The sequence below is a fragment of the Anopheles nili genome, chromosome 3 (genome assembly GCF_943737925.1).
Source record: "Anopheles nili chromosome 3, idAnoNiliSN_F5_01, whole genome shotgun sequence".
Lineage (NCBI taxonomy): Eukaryota > Metazoa > Arthropoda > Insecta > Diptera > Culicidae > Anopheles > Anopheles nili.
Genome location: NC_071292.1, coordinates 62,335,278 through 62,353,336, shown reverse-complemented (window position 1 = coordinate 62,353,336; position 18,059 = coordinate 62,335,278). Strand labels below are relative to the sequence as shown.

Here is an 18,059-nt window from a genome sequence, read left to right as displayed (position 1 = left end):
CAGTTGGTGGGATTTTAATCAATGAATTTTAACGATGAGTCAGCGAAAGGAAGGCTGCATGCAATAATTGTTTTCCTCTCTGTCTTGTTTTCTTTTCCAGATTCACCATTTGACCATCGACCGGTGAGTGTTTCGGCGCGAAATTCCACAATCTGCTCGTGACTGTTCACCTTCCCTGGGATTTTCCTCTGGGTGGACGAATAATGAGTTTTCTCGGAAAACCGCTATAAGCCAGCACACCTCGTGCATCACCCCAAGAGTCACCGATATATCCTACCTCAAGCAGATTCACTGTCAGGTGTCGTCATCGCTAGCCAATGCATCACAAACCACATTCGGTGGGTCGCAGGAAACCGGTCCTCGGAATCGCGCACTGCATTTGCATTTTGCAAAACGCGAATAGTCACCCAGCCACAAGCAAGCCCCGGGGTTCGTTAGGTGTGGGAAGCGTTTGGCTAAGTCTGCAACGTGCTGGATGAATGTCGGCTTGGTCGGTTGGTTTGGCTTCTCTCCCTGGACCCGGGTGTTGGCTCATAAGCGGTGTTACCTCAGACCACACTGGACCTGGGTTCTGGTTATTTTGCTTTTTTCTCTCTCTCTCTTCATTTCGGGCGAAACCTTGCACACGAGGTTTCCTAAGCTCAATGCACCGAAGTGACAGCGGCGTGTACGGCTGCACGAACTCGGTAGACCGGTCACACGAACTCGATATGCGAATATATCCTCACGGGAGGTCACTGGGTCACTAAGCTCTGAGTCGGGGTTGCTGTTGTCGGTTGGAAAGCAATTTTTCGGTCGTTGAAAGCATCCGGACCGAGCACATATCGTGTTTGGCACGAAAAGCTACTCTATTTATGCGCCACCTTGCCGTTCGTTATCAGCGTCATGTGTTTGCCAATAGTGCAAATGAATATTCCTTTGCACACGAGGCATGTTTTTGCTCGCTGGTGGTGCCAGATTCGCATTTTCGATGCGAGAGATACTAATAATGAAGATAAATGCACTCAATTTAAGTATGCTCCTGAAGGTGGTTGAAAGGTTTCCATATTTTCTTCACAAATATGATCAACAACAAGTCTGAAAGATGCAAAACTGATGCTCATAATTGTACTGCATTCAATTCCACGTGCCTTAGCAAGTGCTGGTAGGTATATTAATCAGAATGGTCGCATGGGTCACCAGTTCCGGCTTGTCTGTCTTCCATTACCGTGATTAGCATGGGGAGGCAGAAACAAGAAAATACAAAAAAGACGAACGTCATTCATACCAGTGTTCAAACGGACGTGTGTCGTTGAGTGGTGACAGTCACATTGAACTCTTTCCCCACGTATCGTCCACGGTGGAAGCCAGATCCATCGGCACGAACCGACGATTGTTCGCACCCTGCGCTTATCGTGCGCCCTGTCTGCCGCTGGCCGTTGTCCCCGACGGTGGAAATGATTTTTCCCTCCACACGCTGCTCGATGTCTGCTCTCCATAATGAAGGGAAGACCTGCCAACACACGGTGTGTTGATTGCTGGCATATTTCAAGCCGATTACCTCCCAATCCCTCCTGTCTGGTGGTCGATTCCCGGACAGTCGCGTAAACAGGTGTCCGGGAAGGGTTCGTTCGTTAACTACGACCCGACGGGGATTTGACAGGGTTAAAGCCCGTCATCGGCGGCACCTCGCTTTTAATCGCGGGACCTGGCTTTAGTGATTTATTCCAATTATTTTCTATCCATCCGTCCATCCGCCGTTGGGGTATCCTTTTCTTCGCTCCAATCAAGCGTTACTTTCTCTAAGTAATCACGGTTGGGGAAATTGGTAAAAGAGGAAAAAAAAACGCAGAATGTAAAGTGTTCGGCACCCCACGAGAGGGCCAAAGTCGCGTTAGAAAGTCACGATTTTAGACGGATTGGTGGGGTTTCACTATCTCACCACTATGCCAGTGTGTGGTAAGGGCTGCCTGGTTTGGTCAAACCACGACCGCCATCAATATTGAATGCAGCGGTCACCATGGAGTGACTGGTATCATCGGGAGGCAGGGTAATGATGGTTCCCTGTCACGTTAGGGGAACGTGTGTGCCCTGAATGATTGATGAACGGATGCGACATGCTACCAGAGCATCGTCGTCTTCGTCGTCACCTCGTGGCCTTGCTGGCAATGAATTTTTCCACTTGTGCAAAGTGCTGACAGCTTCTGCAGAGATATTCATCTTGCTTCGTTTTACTTAACGTTCTTCTGCGCCGTATCAGACACCAACTTCGCAGGATATCTGCCCGTGTTCCAGGACGCACCTTGCCGCGGTGTTCACATGCGGGACATATTTTTAGCGCACCTCACGCGAGGATGAGCCAACACTGGTGGGAAAATTGAATCCCGAACCGCGATCAATAAATGATGTGTTTGTTGTTGAATCGATGGAGAATCCTTGTAGCTAGGTGCGTGTGTGGGTGGGCGCGCACGAGGCGGTAGAATGGTGGTGTATTGTTGATGAATATTGATAATCTTCCTCGGAGCGGTCCTGTGCGTGCTAGCGACCGGTTGGTTCCCGGGAAATTAATCTGATTTATGCTCCAATGGCGCGTGGAAAGGAAGGGGTGGAAAATTTGTTATAATTAATATCGCTCATTTTCCTTCTCTCCCCACTCGGCTTCCTTCCGGAGAGAGAGCCCACGCCTGCGGTCAAACGAACGTACCTAATCGACGAGAGAATGAGCTGGCCGTGCCGAAAGGATTAGTGTTTTAGGTGCCAAATGTTCTACCGGCAAGCGATACCTTCAAGATGGTGTGCCTCAGCGTAGTGCGTTAGCGAATCGTTCTTCTGCTCGACAGTTCGCTGAAAGGAGCAGTTTTGTGGCTGCGCTTTTCTTTTCTCTTATTGCGCACGATTGCGAAATTCTTCCATCGTCTGTGTAGGAGCTTTACTTCACGTCTCGGTTGTTGTCCTTTGACATCGAGTTAAAGTTTCGTACGGTATTCTCGTTCTCCATCCGTTTGAATTATGAATTAAAGCATATGCGGCAGCGAAAGTTTTTCGCCATATCTATCGATCGCACGTTTTGAGTGTTGTTTAAGAATATCCTTCTCGAGGGGGTGAGAGTGCGCTTTCCGGGGCTGGAGAGTCGCATAATTTACTCCCAAATCTTGATGGTATTACCGCGCCATCCGTGCCGTACACGGGCTTCCACCCGAGGCAGTCGGATAGTGTTTTGTGTGGCTCCCGATGGTTTTGTTTTTGCCTTTCTTTGAGGTGACCCACTTTGGAAAAGAGAACGGCGCTCGTTGAAGAGTCGTCGGTTGAGTCGGGTGTTCGTCGATGCTTTGATGCCCGCTGCTGCCTGGTGGTTGGAACTTTCTCAAACCATTGTCAAAGTGCCAACGGCTTGGTGGATGGGAACGCGGAATAATGGAATAAAACTCTGGCTCGCCTCAACGCCAAATGGCGTTTGTTCGATGGTTTCGAATACGACTCATCCGGCGCTAACCGCAGTTGGCCTTTCCCCCTTGGAGAGGTTTTTGAGCAGACAAACAAACTTGGGCCACTTCTCTGTAGGAAAAGCGTTTTTTAAGGGCTCCTTCGGGTGGTGTGTCAAAAGTCTGCCACTTCGATTGTGAGAGGAGTTGGACCAGTTTGAGGGCTTAAATGTTTTGGGGTGTAGGTATGCTTGCGGTGTATTAGAATGTGTTAGAATACTCGGTTCAAGTACGAAAGCCGATGGAGTGTTGTTCTGTTACTTTACTGCCAGAGGCTCTCTGGGAATGTTGCCTGTAATAAATGTCTATATTTTATTCGAACAAACAGTCAACCGAAGGCCACATTGGCGGAAAATGTACGTATTCCATATTAATTTGTTATCGAGCGAAGGGTTTGGTGTTGGCAGCCGTTCGGCAATTGAGTTCGGAAACGAAGGATTTCCCTGTTGGCAGTGGCTTAATTTATTTCCGACCTCGTGGGAGAAATATGGAACTAAAGAAATGCAGAAATAAACACCAATTATTTCCACTACTATCGATGGTTTTGAGACCACCAAAGACATAGTTATAATCGTCCTCGTTGACCTTTTCTCTCAATCTAACAGGTTTATGGGTTAAATAAACAATGAAACTTCGCTCCTCAGGCATATTATTGTTGTAACGTCGGTTTCAAAGACGTTCCTCGCGGCTTGACGTCTTCCTTATCACTCGAGGGTTTTTTTCGTCCTTTTCCATTGGCCGCTTTCTCTGGTCGTCCGCTCTCGAGTGCATAAAGTCACCGGAGCAGCGAACGGAACCTCGACAGGAAAAGCCCTATCAATCAGAACCGCCGTTGATGGCCGCTGCTGGACGGTATAGCAAAAGGGACGGATCATAAACACGAACACGCACGTCGCCGAAGGCACGGAAAAGTGCATCGGACTGGTGCTGTAGCCCTGCGGGTGGCTTAAAGGGCTAACTCTGTCTCGATGATGACGATGTTGTTTGCGTTGTTGATCCGCTGCCGGTGAAAGGTAATAAAATTATTGATTTAATTTCCCTTTCCGCAGTGCCCCAAGGCCATTGGGACGCGGGATGTGGCTTTTTGTTGCTACCGGAAAAGAGAATGAAAGAGAGAGAGAGAGAGAGAGAGAGAGAGAGAGAGAGAGAGAGACAACGGAGAAGAGTACAACTTGCTGAAGATGTAAAAGAAAATGAAGAAAAAACCCTGGTTAACCTACATTTCGAGGGGATTTGTAGGAAAAGTTACGCTTGTTTTTCAGCTTCTGCGGTAGGCAATTTTCGGCTTCATTTCCGCAATCACTCCACTCGTTGCCGATGGATTTAGTGTCCGTAAGAAGTTAATCAAAGCTTGAAGTTTGCGGCGTGGTAAAATTGCCTCTAAAAAAGTGGAGAATGGGAGTTAGTTTGTGTGCCTCGATGATATATTTTTTATTCATTCTTTTACATGAAATTATGTTATCTTTAAACAAGAAAACGACGTATCATCATCAAATCAGCCTTCTCAACAGAGCACTGCAATATGTCTTTTCAAACGTACATCGCACGCGAAAACGCTTTTCGCAATCTAATAGAAACAAACCGGTGATTCAACGCCTCTTTTGCTTAAGCCTTTCTGGGTGAGGGAGAATTACCAGCTATTAAAAGACACGAGGGTGGTTGGCTGTCTCCTGACAAGTTTCCACTCACTTTCATAGCAACAATCACAGTCACATTTCTTGATTAGAAGCCAAAGATGTAAATAATAAGAATTTTTTGTTCTTCCTTCTCTTCTTTGTTGTATTTATTTTGTTAGTTTCAAATCATGACTGTATGACAAAATTTACTACGTAGGACTCGGTGCGATCCAGGAATTACAATGACTGTTCACGTTCAAATAGACTATAGTTTACTTAGTACTCGAACTTTGCAATGAGTTGTTCTGTTATCGCTGCGTTACAACCGTACTTTCGAATGATAACGAAGCACACAGGGCGTAATTGTCGAGAGCAGTATTATGATCCGCCGAGCTTCTAACGTGACCAGTTTTACTACGTAACGTAAATAGTACATCTGATTGGCTTGCTGTATTAAAAGTTTGTATTTCTTATCGCAAATGCGTGTGTGCTTTGCCAATTTGCTTATTATGACTCATTATTACGCGTTTCGGCTAAACTGCTCGATGCTAATACTACCTTGTTTGTTAATTTTTTTTTAACAGCGTTGTTAGGTTTGCAAGTCAAACAGGAAATGTAAAAAATAAAGAAACATTAATTGGAGCAAATGAAACACGCATAAATAACACCAAAGTGACGCATCATCGCGCTGTAATGCTTGATTCACGCAGGCATCCACATCGAATGCCACTTTACAGTCTACCTCTTGATTTCATCTTGGACCTCCGCTTGCCAACTCCCAGATGGTTAAGGAAGCGCTGCAGATGAAACTATTTTCTCATCAGCGGGCTCAAGACGAGACACGCTGCAGCTGTCGTCACTGCGATGGGTGTACGGTTGTGTTTGGGTTTTTTTATTATTATTTTTGTGTCTCCCGCAGCCTGGCGGGGCATGCAGTTGCACCGGACGATGATGAAACAGCACTCAGAATGCTAAGCATCGTTTGCCCGTCCACTTGGCCGGACGCGCTGCGGGAGACCCAACGCTAGGCGGGTGGGGCTTTGCAGGAAAAGCGTGTTTATGTTTTTCTTTCAACGAAATGGCGAAAGCAACGAGATGTGACAGCAAAGGAGGGCGAGAGAACAGCAGCAGCATGCTCGTGTGTGATTAGAGAAAATAACAGCAGACCCGGCAACATATAATATGGCCGCGGCTGTACGAACAAAGAACGAATGATGGGAATTGGGAATGAAACAGAACCGAGCATACAGTGCTCTTCCGTGGGTCTCTGGGGGGTTGCTGCTGTTCGCCGATAACATAAAGTATGTGAAACGACCCCACTTGTTCTTTACGGCACACCGCACTTTCGGTGGCCAATCAATTCTGGCAATATGAAGTTTTGTTTTGACTTTTGTGGTGGCATTTGTTTCTCGCCATCGGGATGTGAGATTCGGGGACCAGAAACACGGTACGTGAGCAGGAAGAGGAGAGGGGAGCATTTGTGTCAACATGCTGCCGATAACACACGGTTGTGGTGGAAAATGTGAAGCAAATCTGACGTTCGATGAGTGTACGATAACAACGATGCGAGCTCACATATGTTCTCCTTGTGCTCATTTTCTCTGTTCGAATCGGAAGGAATTCAAAATTGTTGTACTCGATGGATATCTCTGTGGTGTGTGTGTGTTCTAGCGCGTTGCAGCAATCGATAGGACATGGCAGATTGTGCGCCACTGACTCCCGTGAGAAGTGTTGCACAAAATTGAAGGAAGAAAAAAATGCACACCCATCGTGTGTACAACACAGCGTCCGTTTACGTCTGCTCTGGTGCGTGTTTGCGTTCGTATGGCACGTTCCATTGCACGCTGGGAACAACAACACGCTCGAATCGCCCACGGGGAGACTCATCATGATGATGCGAGGATATGTGCACACGAGAGTTGAAGCATAATTTTAGAGTTCCACTCCCACTCCTAGGTTGCGTTCGGTCGTGGCCAATTTTTGCCTCGCATGCGTCCATGCATCGAAGCAGAGGAAACGTCTCCTCATGCTATTTTTTTTCTCTCGCTTCGCTTGCCGAGATCGGCGTGCTGATTCACGCAGGAATGAGGAAGCGAACGTTTTTCCTCATTCAAAACCTGGGCGGGATGCGACTGGGAAAATCCGTGCCACAGAAATAGCGCCATGAAGCCCGCTTTTTTGGGGTTGCTACTTCTTCTGACGCGTTGTTGCTGACTAACGCGCGCATTATTATTAGCCTTTCGATTGGTGGCGGGTTTTATTCTGTGCAAAAGATATCCATCGCAACGAGATTGCGATCCGTGTGCGCTCCGAAAACCCTATTCCGAGCATCTGTCGCATTCTGAACGATGAACTAGATCCAGCGTAAGGTTTTTGCTACTTTTTTGGCTCCATCGCGGGATGTAACTGTTCTCTCAATTACACAACCCCGGTCGGGTGGGCTCACCCTTCGTGACAATTGAGATAACTGTTCGGTTGGTGGGTTTTTTTCGCGTCCAACTCAGTTCCGCATCTCTGCGTTCTGGGGTGCCTGTTTCGGGCGAAGCAACCATCTTTGGAGCCGCCAAGCGAACCGGGCGAAGCTACTGGCCAAGCAACCAGCCAACTGTACCGGGGAACCAATGTACGTACGAAAGCGAATCATGCGCAACAATCATAAAAAGCGTGACCGCAACGTAGCCTGTTGAATGGGTGAAAAGGGGGTACGGAAGGAAATAGGGAATCTCGCCTCAGCCCTGCGGGAAGATAAATTGAAACCGAGAAAAACTAGTTTACATCGATGTGGGATGTAGAGGGCAAAAAAATCGCCCCAACTGCCAGGAAGTAAACGCTCTTTTGACTCATTTGGCAGCTTTTTTTTAATGCCATGCGCCGTTGGTTCTGTTCCGCAAAAGTTGTTTTACAGTCCGACTTCCTTGCCGCCATCACACCACCTGAGTTCTTTCATCCTGGGGAACGGTGTGTTAGGCTTTGGATACTGTACTTGCTCGCGCCCTCTTGATTGATGTTTGCGCACCAGCAATATAGCATACAGGGAGAATTGCTGTACTATCGTTATCGTTTTCCGATGGCTCCAGGACCGCTAAAAGATGACCTTTCTGTTGCATCGCTAAAACCTCGATCATCGTTGGTAGCTTTTTATGATGGCTTTTGAAAAGTGTATTAAGGTATCGATTTTCAACCACTCCTTGGTTGACTGGAAGTATCATGAAGTGTGTCGATATAATACGTCAATATTATTTATGCCTCAGTTCGTTATGAGTGTTGTAACACGTGTCATATCTTGTGACGGACATACTTGTAGGTTGAATGTTTTGTTTTAGTATGGGGTGCATATGTGTTTTGAGGAAAATTATTTGAAAATACGTTTGATGAGCATGCTGTTGTTGTACGCCTATTTTTATACTCGAACAGTAAAAATGCCGGTTGATATGGCAACCAGTATAACACTACTACTAAAAGTATACTTTATTGATGATATAAAAGAGCTTTGATCTAAATGATGTTGATAACATCTTATCGTATTGTTTGCCCTTGTTCTAATAAAGCATAATATTATCACAGTATTTATGAGCCAAGAGCTGAAGATTATTGCCTGTGCTGTATTTGCTGAAGTATTCGTGGCTGTTGTACTTTTATCGAAGTAGGCGATGATGTGTGTTGTTGAAAAGAACCTATAGAGTTCACTAAAAAATTTTGCATCAACAAAATAGCTTAAAAACATATTATTTATAAAGTTGTTTTATTATTTTCTTGCTTATATTTGTTCTTAAAGGTTCTCCAGTGACTATAAGTCGTTGTTGAAGCAAATCGCCAATCGAAGAAAAGTCCCACCGACAATCGAAGGATAACCTTTCGTGCGTACTGTCCTCCTTCAAACTCCACTGCCCTAAAACGAAACCAAAGTGGCCAAGCTAAAAGTCTGCCATCGAATCATTCGACACCACTCGGCGCTCATCCCGTTTGCTGGACAACGGCACAAGGCGGCCATCAACCACTACTAGTGGATAACAGTCCAGTCCTAACAGCCATCATTAGCGCCGTACATCTCAACCTCCTTCGATCATGGCGACTATGGTGGCCTCTTCCACGAGCCTGTCCCGGCGGCAGCTGCTCGGCGTAATCCTATTGCTCATCCTGCCTAGCGCATCCGTAGTAGTAGTGCAAGCGGAACCGATCTTGAAGACCCGCACGACTGAGTTCACCCGGTTTAACGATGTGGTCGAGTATCTTAGCTCGACGTCATACAACGCCCGCGGCATGGCACCGCTTTACGAAATTACCAATCAAGTGATCGATCTGTTCGTCGACGAAAATCCCATTCCGGATGGTAAGTGCCGAAACTCGCAGTAGTAAAAGAGATTTTTTTTTGCTAGATATTCATGTGATTTTTTCTTTTCATCGATGCTAGGTTATATCACCGTCCAAGAAGGCTCAATCAAAGAAGGACCAAACGTTACGGACAACAACTGGGGTCCACTATTGAAGCAGTACTGGGAGATCCTGCTGGTGGCAGCGCTGTGCATCGTAATGATTGCGATCATGCCCATCATTGGCCTCTGTCTGTGTTGCTGCCGGTGCTTTGGCGGATGTGGTGGTCGCTCGCAGCCATTCGATAAGAAACATGACACCTGCCGCCGGGCAGTTTTGGGTTTCCTGTTGATCTGTTCGACCTCGGCTTTGGTGTAAGTACTCTTGCATGGATCCAATGTTTTCTAAGAGCGTTGAGTTCAATACATGAATGCAAATGATGTGCGGACACGGCGGAATGTGACGGAAGAATCCCTCTAAGTGATAGCATTGTGCTTTATTTTACCAGATTTGGAGTGGTGGTGGCGTTTGTGACCAACAGCTACATGCAACATGGTGTGGAAAACATTACCACTTCCGCCCGGCATGGAGTGCGTGACTCTCGGCTCTACCTTCAGACCACCTCGGCTCACATCGACCATGTGCTGAATAAGAACTACCAAGAGCTTAACAACGATCTGAAGCAGATGCTAAATGATGCGTCCGACAACATCATCAAGCAGCTGGAAGAGGAGTCGAAGGCGGAAAAGCTGACCACACTGTACGAATTCGTAGAGAAACTACCTGGAATTCGGAGTAGCCTGGAGAAGATGAAACAACTTACTAGCGAGTTACGGATCACCGCGTCTCAGCTGAACGATGGTACGTAATTGTGGCAAATTTGATCCCTCAGATGGATTTTGTTTCCATTGAGCTACAAATCCAATTCGCTTTGTGATCTTAACACATTTGTGTATTTGTAGGACTTCGGGGCGTCAAAAGAGAACTGCTCACATCGCTTAACAAATGTGGCACCCCTGAGTGTAACAAAGTTATGGACGATTACAAGATTGGAAAATTGAATGTAAATGGAATCGACTACAATTCGGTAAGTGCCGGAAAAGTTCGGCTAAAGTGCCGGGTCCGAATCGCGGTGACGATTTTGTTGGTGATGGTGGTGGCATTGCGGATTAGTTAGTGATTTTTATTAGAAAAAGAAATAAGTGAGAATATTAGAAAAAGCCCGGAATATTACATTGGATGAATGCTAATTTCGAGTGTTATTAACAACAGAATAAGGCTGTAATTTTCATCATTCGAGATAGAAATAGTTGAATACGTGAGCTCGTAAGGGAGTGGCAAGCGTTTGTAAAGTCATGTACATTTAAACAATATGGACTAAGTCATTGTGAGTTTGAATAACATTCTTTAAAGGATAATAGGTAAAACAAGCCTCATGGTCATTATATTAGATTTTTTAAATTAACGATTCAATCAATAATTAAGAGATTTGCCTGTGGATTGAGCCTTGTGTTAAATGAGCGTGAACACATGTACGAAGATTGAAAAGCCAACCAAATAGGTCACTATTCTTGACTTCACGGTTGAACTAATGCATTCGCTTATGTGACTGGTTGATTGTTTTTTTACTAGTTAAATAGTTTGTTTGCTTCGAACACGATGTTTTTCTGTATCGTTTTCTGGAAATAAGGGGAACACTATATCATGCATTCATCTCATTCACATGGATTATGTTTACTGTATTTTATAAAGGTATCATGCTTTTATTCTTAGCAATAGCTTAAACATCACGAATTATCATTCAGCTAATACGAAAACAAAAGAACAAATCAAACGTTCTATCAAAACGCAGAACGTTAATTTAATGCACTTTGCAACAACATCTATAAGGCGCTATAGCAGTTGTATTTTATGTTCTTCATTGTCGACAATTTTTACTCCTTACATAACGATTACAAATGCATTAAAACAGTTTATATTTAGTGACACTCATCGCTAAGGAACGAATAATAATGTACTGAAAATCATCTTTTCTTTCTTACCGCCACCTTCACCACTCTACCACCGTAATGTTTTATAACACTTGCAAACTAACTCAATTAACAAAATCTCTGATATATTATTCATCCTGGACATATTTTTCCACCGTACATATTCTCATCATCGAACAGATACAAGACAGATACTTCCCGAGGGTAGGTGACTCTTTCGGCTTTACTGCTAGTGTTGATTGTGTTGTGTTTCAGTTTTGTATTAAGTTGGTTCATCACTTTATCTTAATTAGATCCTTACGGATCGAATTTCTATTTTCAAATCCCCGAGAATCGCCCAACTTCAATGAGAATTTTATATCATTTGTTAATTTCGTAGGCTATGCTCTAATGCTGAATATTTCGGTATTTGAATTTTCAGCAGCAAATTATTAGTTTTCTAGTTTTTTTTCTTACAACTTATGATAAGTTTAATTTTTCCGTTTGTTGCTCCAGCTGTGTGTATGTGTGCGTGTGTTTGTGTGTGATATTATCTGTAATGTGTATATTTCTAACAAAAATTCATCAAAAATTCTTCGATCTATGTAAAAGCGTTACAAACATTGGAAAAGCATTTGCGAAATTGGAGGAAAGACTAATATCATTTCATGCAACATGTTGGCATTTTATTAACACGCATTTGAAACTACAGTTGCGCAAATATGATTTCAAGATATAGGACTATTATGCACTGTTGACATTAATAGGTTCGAAATGTATTAATGTTGATGCAAGCGTTTTAATTTGTTATTTTTTTTTCAACAACAATGCTACTTTTCGATTGTCGTATCTACCATTTGGTCACATGGCGATAGTAATGTTTAGTAATGTTTCTATTTCTACTCTAGTTGCCTGATTTAACTCAGATCATCGAAAACGTAAAGCAGCTTACCGACAGCAGCCTGGGTAGTGCTATCCAGAGTGGCGTCGATCAAATGACCCAGCTGAAGGGTACGCTCAAACAGACTGTCCTGGAGAATATTCCGAAAGTGCAGGCCGCCTCGGATTCAACAGGAAAAGCCATCAAGGAAGTGTCGAACATGCTCACTTCGCGGTTGAACAATGTAGCTGATACCTTGGGCAATAATTCGTACAAGCATCTGGATACCGCTGACGATTACATAACTCAGTACAGCATTTACCGATACTACGCCGGACTCGCTATCAGCTCGGTACTGCTGTTGATTCTAATCTGTCTGGTGTTTGGATTGCTATGTGGAATTTGCGGAAAACGTCCAGATGGTTACGGAGATGATTGTTGCAATAAGGGAGCTGGTGGACGGTTTTTGATATTGTAAGTAACGTATTTTTACCGGATGACGGTTGAATAGAAATGCTAACTTTTGTTTTGATCTTGTTACAGCGCGGTTGCCATCATCTTCCTTACCTTCTCCGTGATTCTGGCCGTTGCGTTGGCCTCTTTCCTAGTGGGTAGTCTAACCCGACGAGCGGCATGTGACTCGCTTAATAACCCGGACGATGATCAGATCATTGGCTATATCGATAAGTTCGTGGACTTGAATCGCCTTTATGCAGATTTGCGCGCGCAAGCGGAACGTTCTAGATCTAGGCTGCAGGTCAGCGAGAAAATGGCCGAGATTCACATTAGCGAGGTTATTGTAGCTTGTCAGCAAAACGAATCGATCTACAAGGTGCTGAAATTGGATAACTTTGTTAACATTCGTACGATACGTGATTTCCCTGAACACTACGGCATCACACGAGAACTGGAAGCGCTAAAGAATAAGATAAAAATCGACACGGTGCATATTCTTACTCCCGAAGCTACGGAAGATATAAAAGCATTGCAGGCCTCGAAATTGAATGATTTCGATGTGGATAAGTTCACGGACAATGTAAGATATAAAGCGAAGTCTTATTGTAGTGGTTATGGATTATATTAGGTGTGGTTTTAATGGGCTTGTTTGATTTTAGCTGACTTATAACATCACTGAGTACAACTTAAACGAAATAGCTGAAAAACTGCGTGAAGTGGCCAACCGTGTTCCACCCGGAAAAGAAATGAACGATATTAAAGTGAACCTTAAAAACCAAGCACTTCACTTATCGTCCTATCAGGTGAGTGGTGCAACACGTACCGAGCTTTTGTTGTGTGATGACAACACCTGGGTAACAAATATTAAATACTTCGTTTTTATTGTAGACCAATCTAGTCGACCCGATGATTGCATCGACGAATGAACTTATCAAGCTTTCCACCACACTCGATACGAGCTTGAAGTTTGGAGAAAGATCCTTCTCTGATGCCATCGATAAATTTTTGACTCAAATCAAAGAAGCCGAGGAGTATATCAACAAGAATGGAAAAGCTTTCGTGCAGAACATCACTGAGGAGCTGGTAACTGGCTTCATGAACCAAATATTCGCCTACATAAACTTGGTGATCGATGCCACTGAGAATGATATCGGATTGTGTGGACCGGTGTATAACGTTTACCAATCAGTGATTGTCGCCTCCTGCAACCGTATCGTTGATCCATTCGTACGTATTCATATGATATTGGGATGGATGTCAGGTTACGGTTTACAATTTGGTGTTTTATATTTTTGTTTAGAACGGATTCTGGGCTGGTGTTGTCTGGTGTCTGATCCTGTTCCTACCATCGATTATATTCGGAGTGAAGCTGTCAACATTATACCAAAAGTCGGATCCATATCCAGGACCGATGGTAGAATCGTAAGTGCCAAAGCTAGTTCTTCCATGCTTTAATACACAGTAGAATGAATAGTAGTTTATTTGTTTGCATAAGTAATGATCTCCAAAGTTTGAAAATTACTATCATAACACGCGTGTTAGTAGATAGTGTTTATGTAATAATCGTTGGGTTTGCATGAGATTTAAGTGTATGTAGTGCTTGATTTTATACCAAAGTGAATTTCATTGATCAGCATGATTAGCGTATTAGATGCTGCTGCATGCGCGTGGTATTTGCTATAACGCTTTCCAAAAACAGTATTATATATTTATGATACTTAGACATACTTATTCCTTTTCTACCTTTCTGTCTTATAAAATTATAATCTATTAAAATAAGGCTCACTATTCTACCAAAAGATAACCAAAAAACAGATCTTTTTTAACATATTTATTTTTGGACTTAAGCATCACATTAGAATTTCACTAATTATCTTTGAGGTAATGTGTTAGTAATACTAACAGTAACCTGTAAAAAAACTGGTATCACAACTTCGGAAACATTAAGTCTATTTCCAATATCGGTATGTTGCAAAGATATTTAAGTAGTTTCCTTTGTAGAGAAATGAAAAGTTTTAGTTGTTACTTTTTGAGGATAAAATGCCATATTATGTACATATATAAGCAAGCAACATAAAGCATGAAACTATACAATTTATACTGTGCGCTGTAACGAAAGAGTAGTGTGCATGTTATTTATAACAGAAGTAGGATAGGTAAGTGTAGAAAATTTTATAATAATCATGAATAAAGATACGATTCAACGGAAATAAGTGCTCATCATCCGACGGGAGCATTGTTTGGCAGAATTTGAAAAAAAATTCTTTCGGGTGATGGTTTTTAGGCTAAATTCATCAAATAGTCAATTAAACTGCGTGGATCGCAAGCAACAGTTCACGATCGCTTTTTTAACCAAAATTGTACTGGAAACTTTGGCAATCAGTTTGGCTGTAAAAAAATTTAACCAGCTCGAACGAAAATGTTCGAGAATCGAAATGTACTCTCGTGAACTGTCGTGTTCCTTTCATTTTGTTGATTGATCGTGTTACTGTGTTGAGATTTTTCTGAACGTTTTTCTCTCAACAATGCACGCGTGCTATGGAGAGTTGCACTCGACTTTGGAACACCTGCATCTTGCACAATACTGCATTACAGCCAGAATAAGTTCGCTGTTCATCATCAACGCGTTTTCTTCCTTCTCATCTAACATACCCAACATAATCGGTTTGTTACTCATGTCCTGCTCATGTAGAATCGAGTCCCTAGTTTGGTTTTATTGGTTTTTGTTTAATAACGGCTTGAAAACGAGTGTAAAATAGTTAATCTTCCACCTTCCTAGTTTATTGCATAAAAGAAGAAAACTTTTCCACTTTGATCTACTGTTTTGCAAGTGTTTCGCGTGTGGTGAAGGCAGTTATCGAATGCGATATTTTATGTTTGTGGTATTGTTTTTCTTCTTGTCATTTTCCGTTCTCATTACAGTGAGTATCTGTATGACGCCTACACCGAGCGTGATAACATTCCTCTTGCGAGGTAAGTTTGTTTTCCAGAGGCAGTCAGTTTCCGCTACAAGGCAGTATCGCAGCTAGTCCGAAGAATATTATGCTCGATCTTGTTAAACATTCTGGTCAATCCGCATCTTTTAACTAATGTGCTAGTTATCGGTATAAAAATCTAATCTACTACCAGCATTACGGTTGGTTATGTCAGAGCTGTTCAAATTCTACGATCCATTTTTTTGTTAATCGCTTGCAACTTTAGTTTCTAGATTGTTTTCAGTTTTGTACCTTTGGAATTGATTTGCAATTTGTGTTTGTTCGTTTTAATGGGTTCTGTTGGCAATTGGTGCAAACGCGCCGATGCTCGTTATGTCTAACAGATGTTTTGAGATGAATTTTGGGACACTTATAATACATGATATATTTATCCTCTCGAAAGTATTGTATCGTATCTATTGTAGTGCATACTGAAATAGAAGAAAAACTATATTATGTTACCAATGTAAAATGTGGAAATCCTTCCCGTGTATTGTGACAGAGTGTGCTAAGATAATGTTTTCATTTTTCCTTTCAGTGGGCCAAAAAACAAACGCCGTAAGAAGCAAGATCGTCGCCGAGAGTCCCGCGATCGTCGCGATATTTACTACGAAGAAGGCAGTCCTTCGCATAGCCGCGATCCCAGATACAATGATATGGCTCCGAAGTAAGTTACGTTCTGAAAGAAGCTCCTTTTCCTGTACATTTGCGATGCGGTACTGGCTGGGAAGTGGCTGAGGATAGACAGTCAATTTTTCAGCTAGCACACCGAAAAAAAACACATATGAACAGCCTGATCGATATCATTCCTGATCGTGTTCTAAAATCGTGTTAATATTTTTGGACTGTCATACCATTCGAATTATACATACACATACACATGAACATTCATTGTAAGATCCAATCACCGTCAAGCATAAACATACGCATAAACGTATATTTTGGAACGAACATAATCGTTCTCGGATCACGTATCAATGATACTAAAAGCTCGCACATATAGAAATGGTACCTTAGAGTTTTTATTAAATTATCATCAACGCAACATCGTCCATCAGCGCAACCCTGTAGAAGGACCCACCGGCGGTGGTATTGTATTTTGTATAAGATTAGTGTGTAGGAATAGAGTAGTGCTAGGGTAGGTGTTTCCGATCCTCAGTAGAAGTCAATTTTTGTGTAGTTTCAAAGTTAAAGAGTACTGCTGTCAAAGTACTCATGTTAAGCTGAGCTTCGGAACCCATACGAACACACCGCAAGCTGGCCACCATCGTCCCAGTAAGCACGTCCATTTCGTCTCATACTTCTGACATACGAACGCACTGAAATGATGTTGCGTGCCATTCATTTACAACTCAAAAACAACTTTTTGAACAAGCTTTTTTGAAATGTTAGCCCGTTTGGACCGGCAATACGTTATGGGCAACGCTAACCTCCTGCCCTCTCATTTCTGTACTTCCAAACAGTGTAGAGTCACAGATCCCTTCAATACTAACCCATAGCGGCGACGAACCGGTGGCATCCTCGCCGTCCCCGGTACTACTAACAGCCTCCCATCACCACCATCACCGTCACAATCTCCACCAGCGTCACCACTCTACTCCCTTGCCAATGTCACTGCCAATGTCGATCCTAGCGTCGCAAGAATCGCTGGAACGCGAACCGGAAGCGTTCTTCCACGAGAACGATGGTCCCACGCCAACAGGTGGGAGAACTCGAACGTCGTCACCGGCGACCCGGTCCTCCTTTCAGCCCACGCAGCCACCCGCGAACGTTTCGCCGAACCGAATGCTCAGCCGTTTGTTCAGCAAAAGTTTCTTTGACGATTTCCAAACGGCACTGAAACAGGACGAACCCGCACCGAGCGGTGGGTCGTCCGATCTGCTAACGGTGACGGGGTACGATCGGCGAACTCACCATCACCATTTGTACCTTCCTTCAATGCTTCAGCAACACCAGCCGGCGCATCAACACTCGCACCATCAGCATGCGCCACGCAATAGCAATGTAAGCCGCAGCAATAGCAGTAGCGTCGGTTCGGTGCGATCGATGGCGCTGGTACCAACGCGGACTCCTTCACCTTTGGAGTTCCGCACCATGTCCTTCCGCCGGCCGCGCTCGCTGGCCAGCGAGGAAAGCGGAGGAAAACAGTCCACAACGCGCACGGACAGTGGCTACGAGAAATACTAAACCGACACGGAACGTAGTTCGTAGGATTGAATGCAACCCACCGAGGTAAAGCGAACGGTGTGCTGCACCGTGATCAGTATACGGTGTGTCCTTACCACAGAAGGCTGGATCCTTTCCGTGCAGAACGAACGGTGCTGGCATAAATACGAAACGTGTGGCAGGTTTTCCGGTCCTAGTTTCAGCTATGAAACTCGCTAGTGTAT

General features: G+C 43.8%; 1 protein-coding gene across 1 annotated transcript; it reads left to right on the top strand.

Annotated features, from left to right (window-relative positions):
- Window positions 1–9,151: 9,151 nt before the first annotated feature.
- LOC128727087 (prominin-like protein) lies at window positions 9,152–17,856 on the top strand. Its single transcript, XM_053820956.1, has 13 exons — window positions 9,152–9,407; window positions 9,489–9,762; window positions 9,897–10,249; window positions 10,351–10,475; window positions 11,560–11,583; window positions 12,267–12,712; window positions 12,782–13,274; window positions 13,354–13,497; window positions 13,583–13,921; window positions 13,995–14,116; window positions 15,617–15,667; window positions 16,208–16,336; window positions 17,133–17,856. The coding sequence occupies exons 1-13, from the start codon at window positions 9,152–9,154 to the stop codon at window positions 17,854–17,856; spliced, it is 3,480 nt and encodes a 1,159-aa protein (XP_053676931.1).
- Window positions 17,857–18,059: the final 203 nt, after the last annotated feature.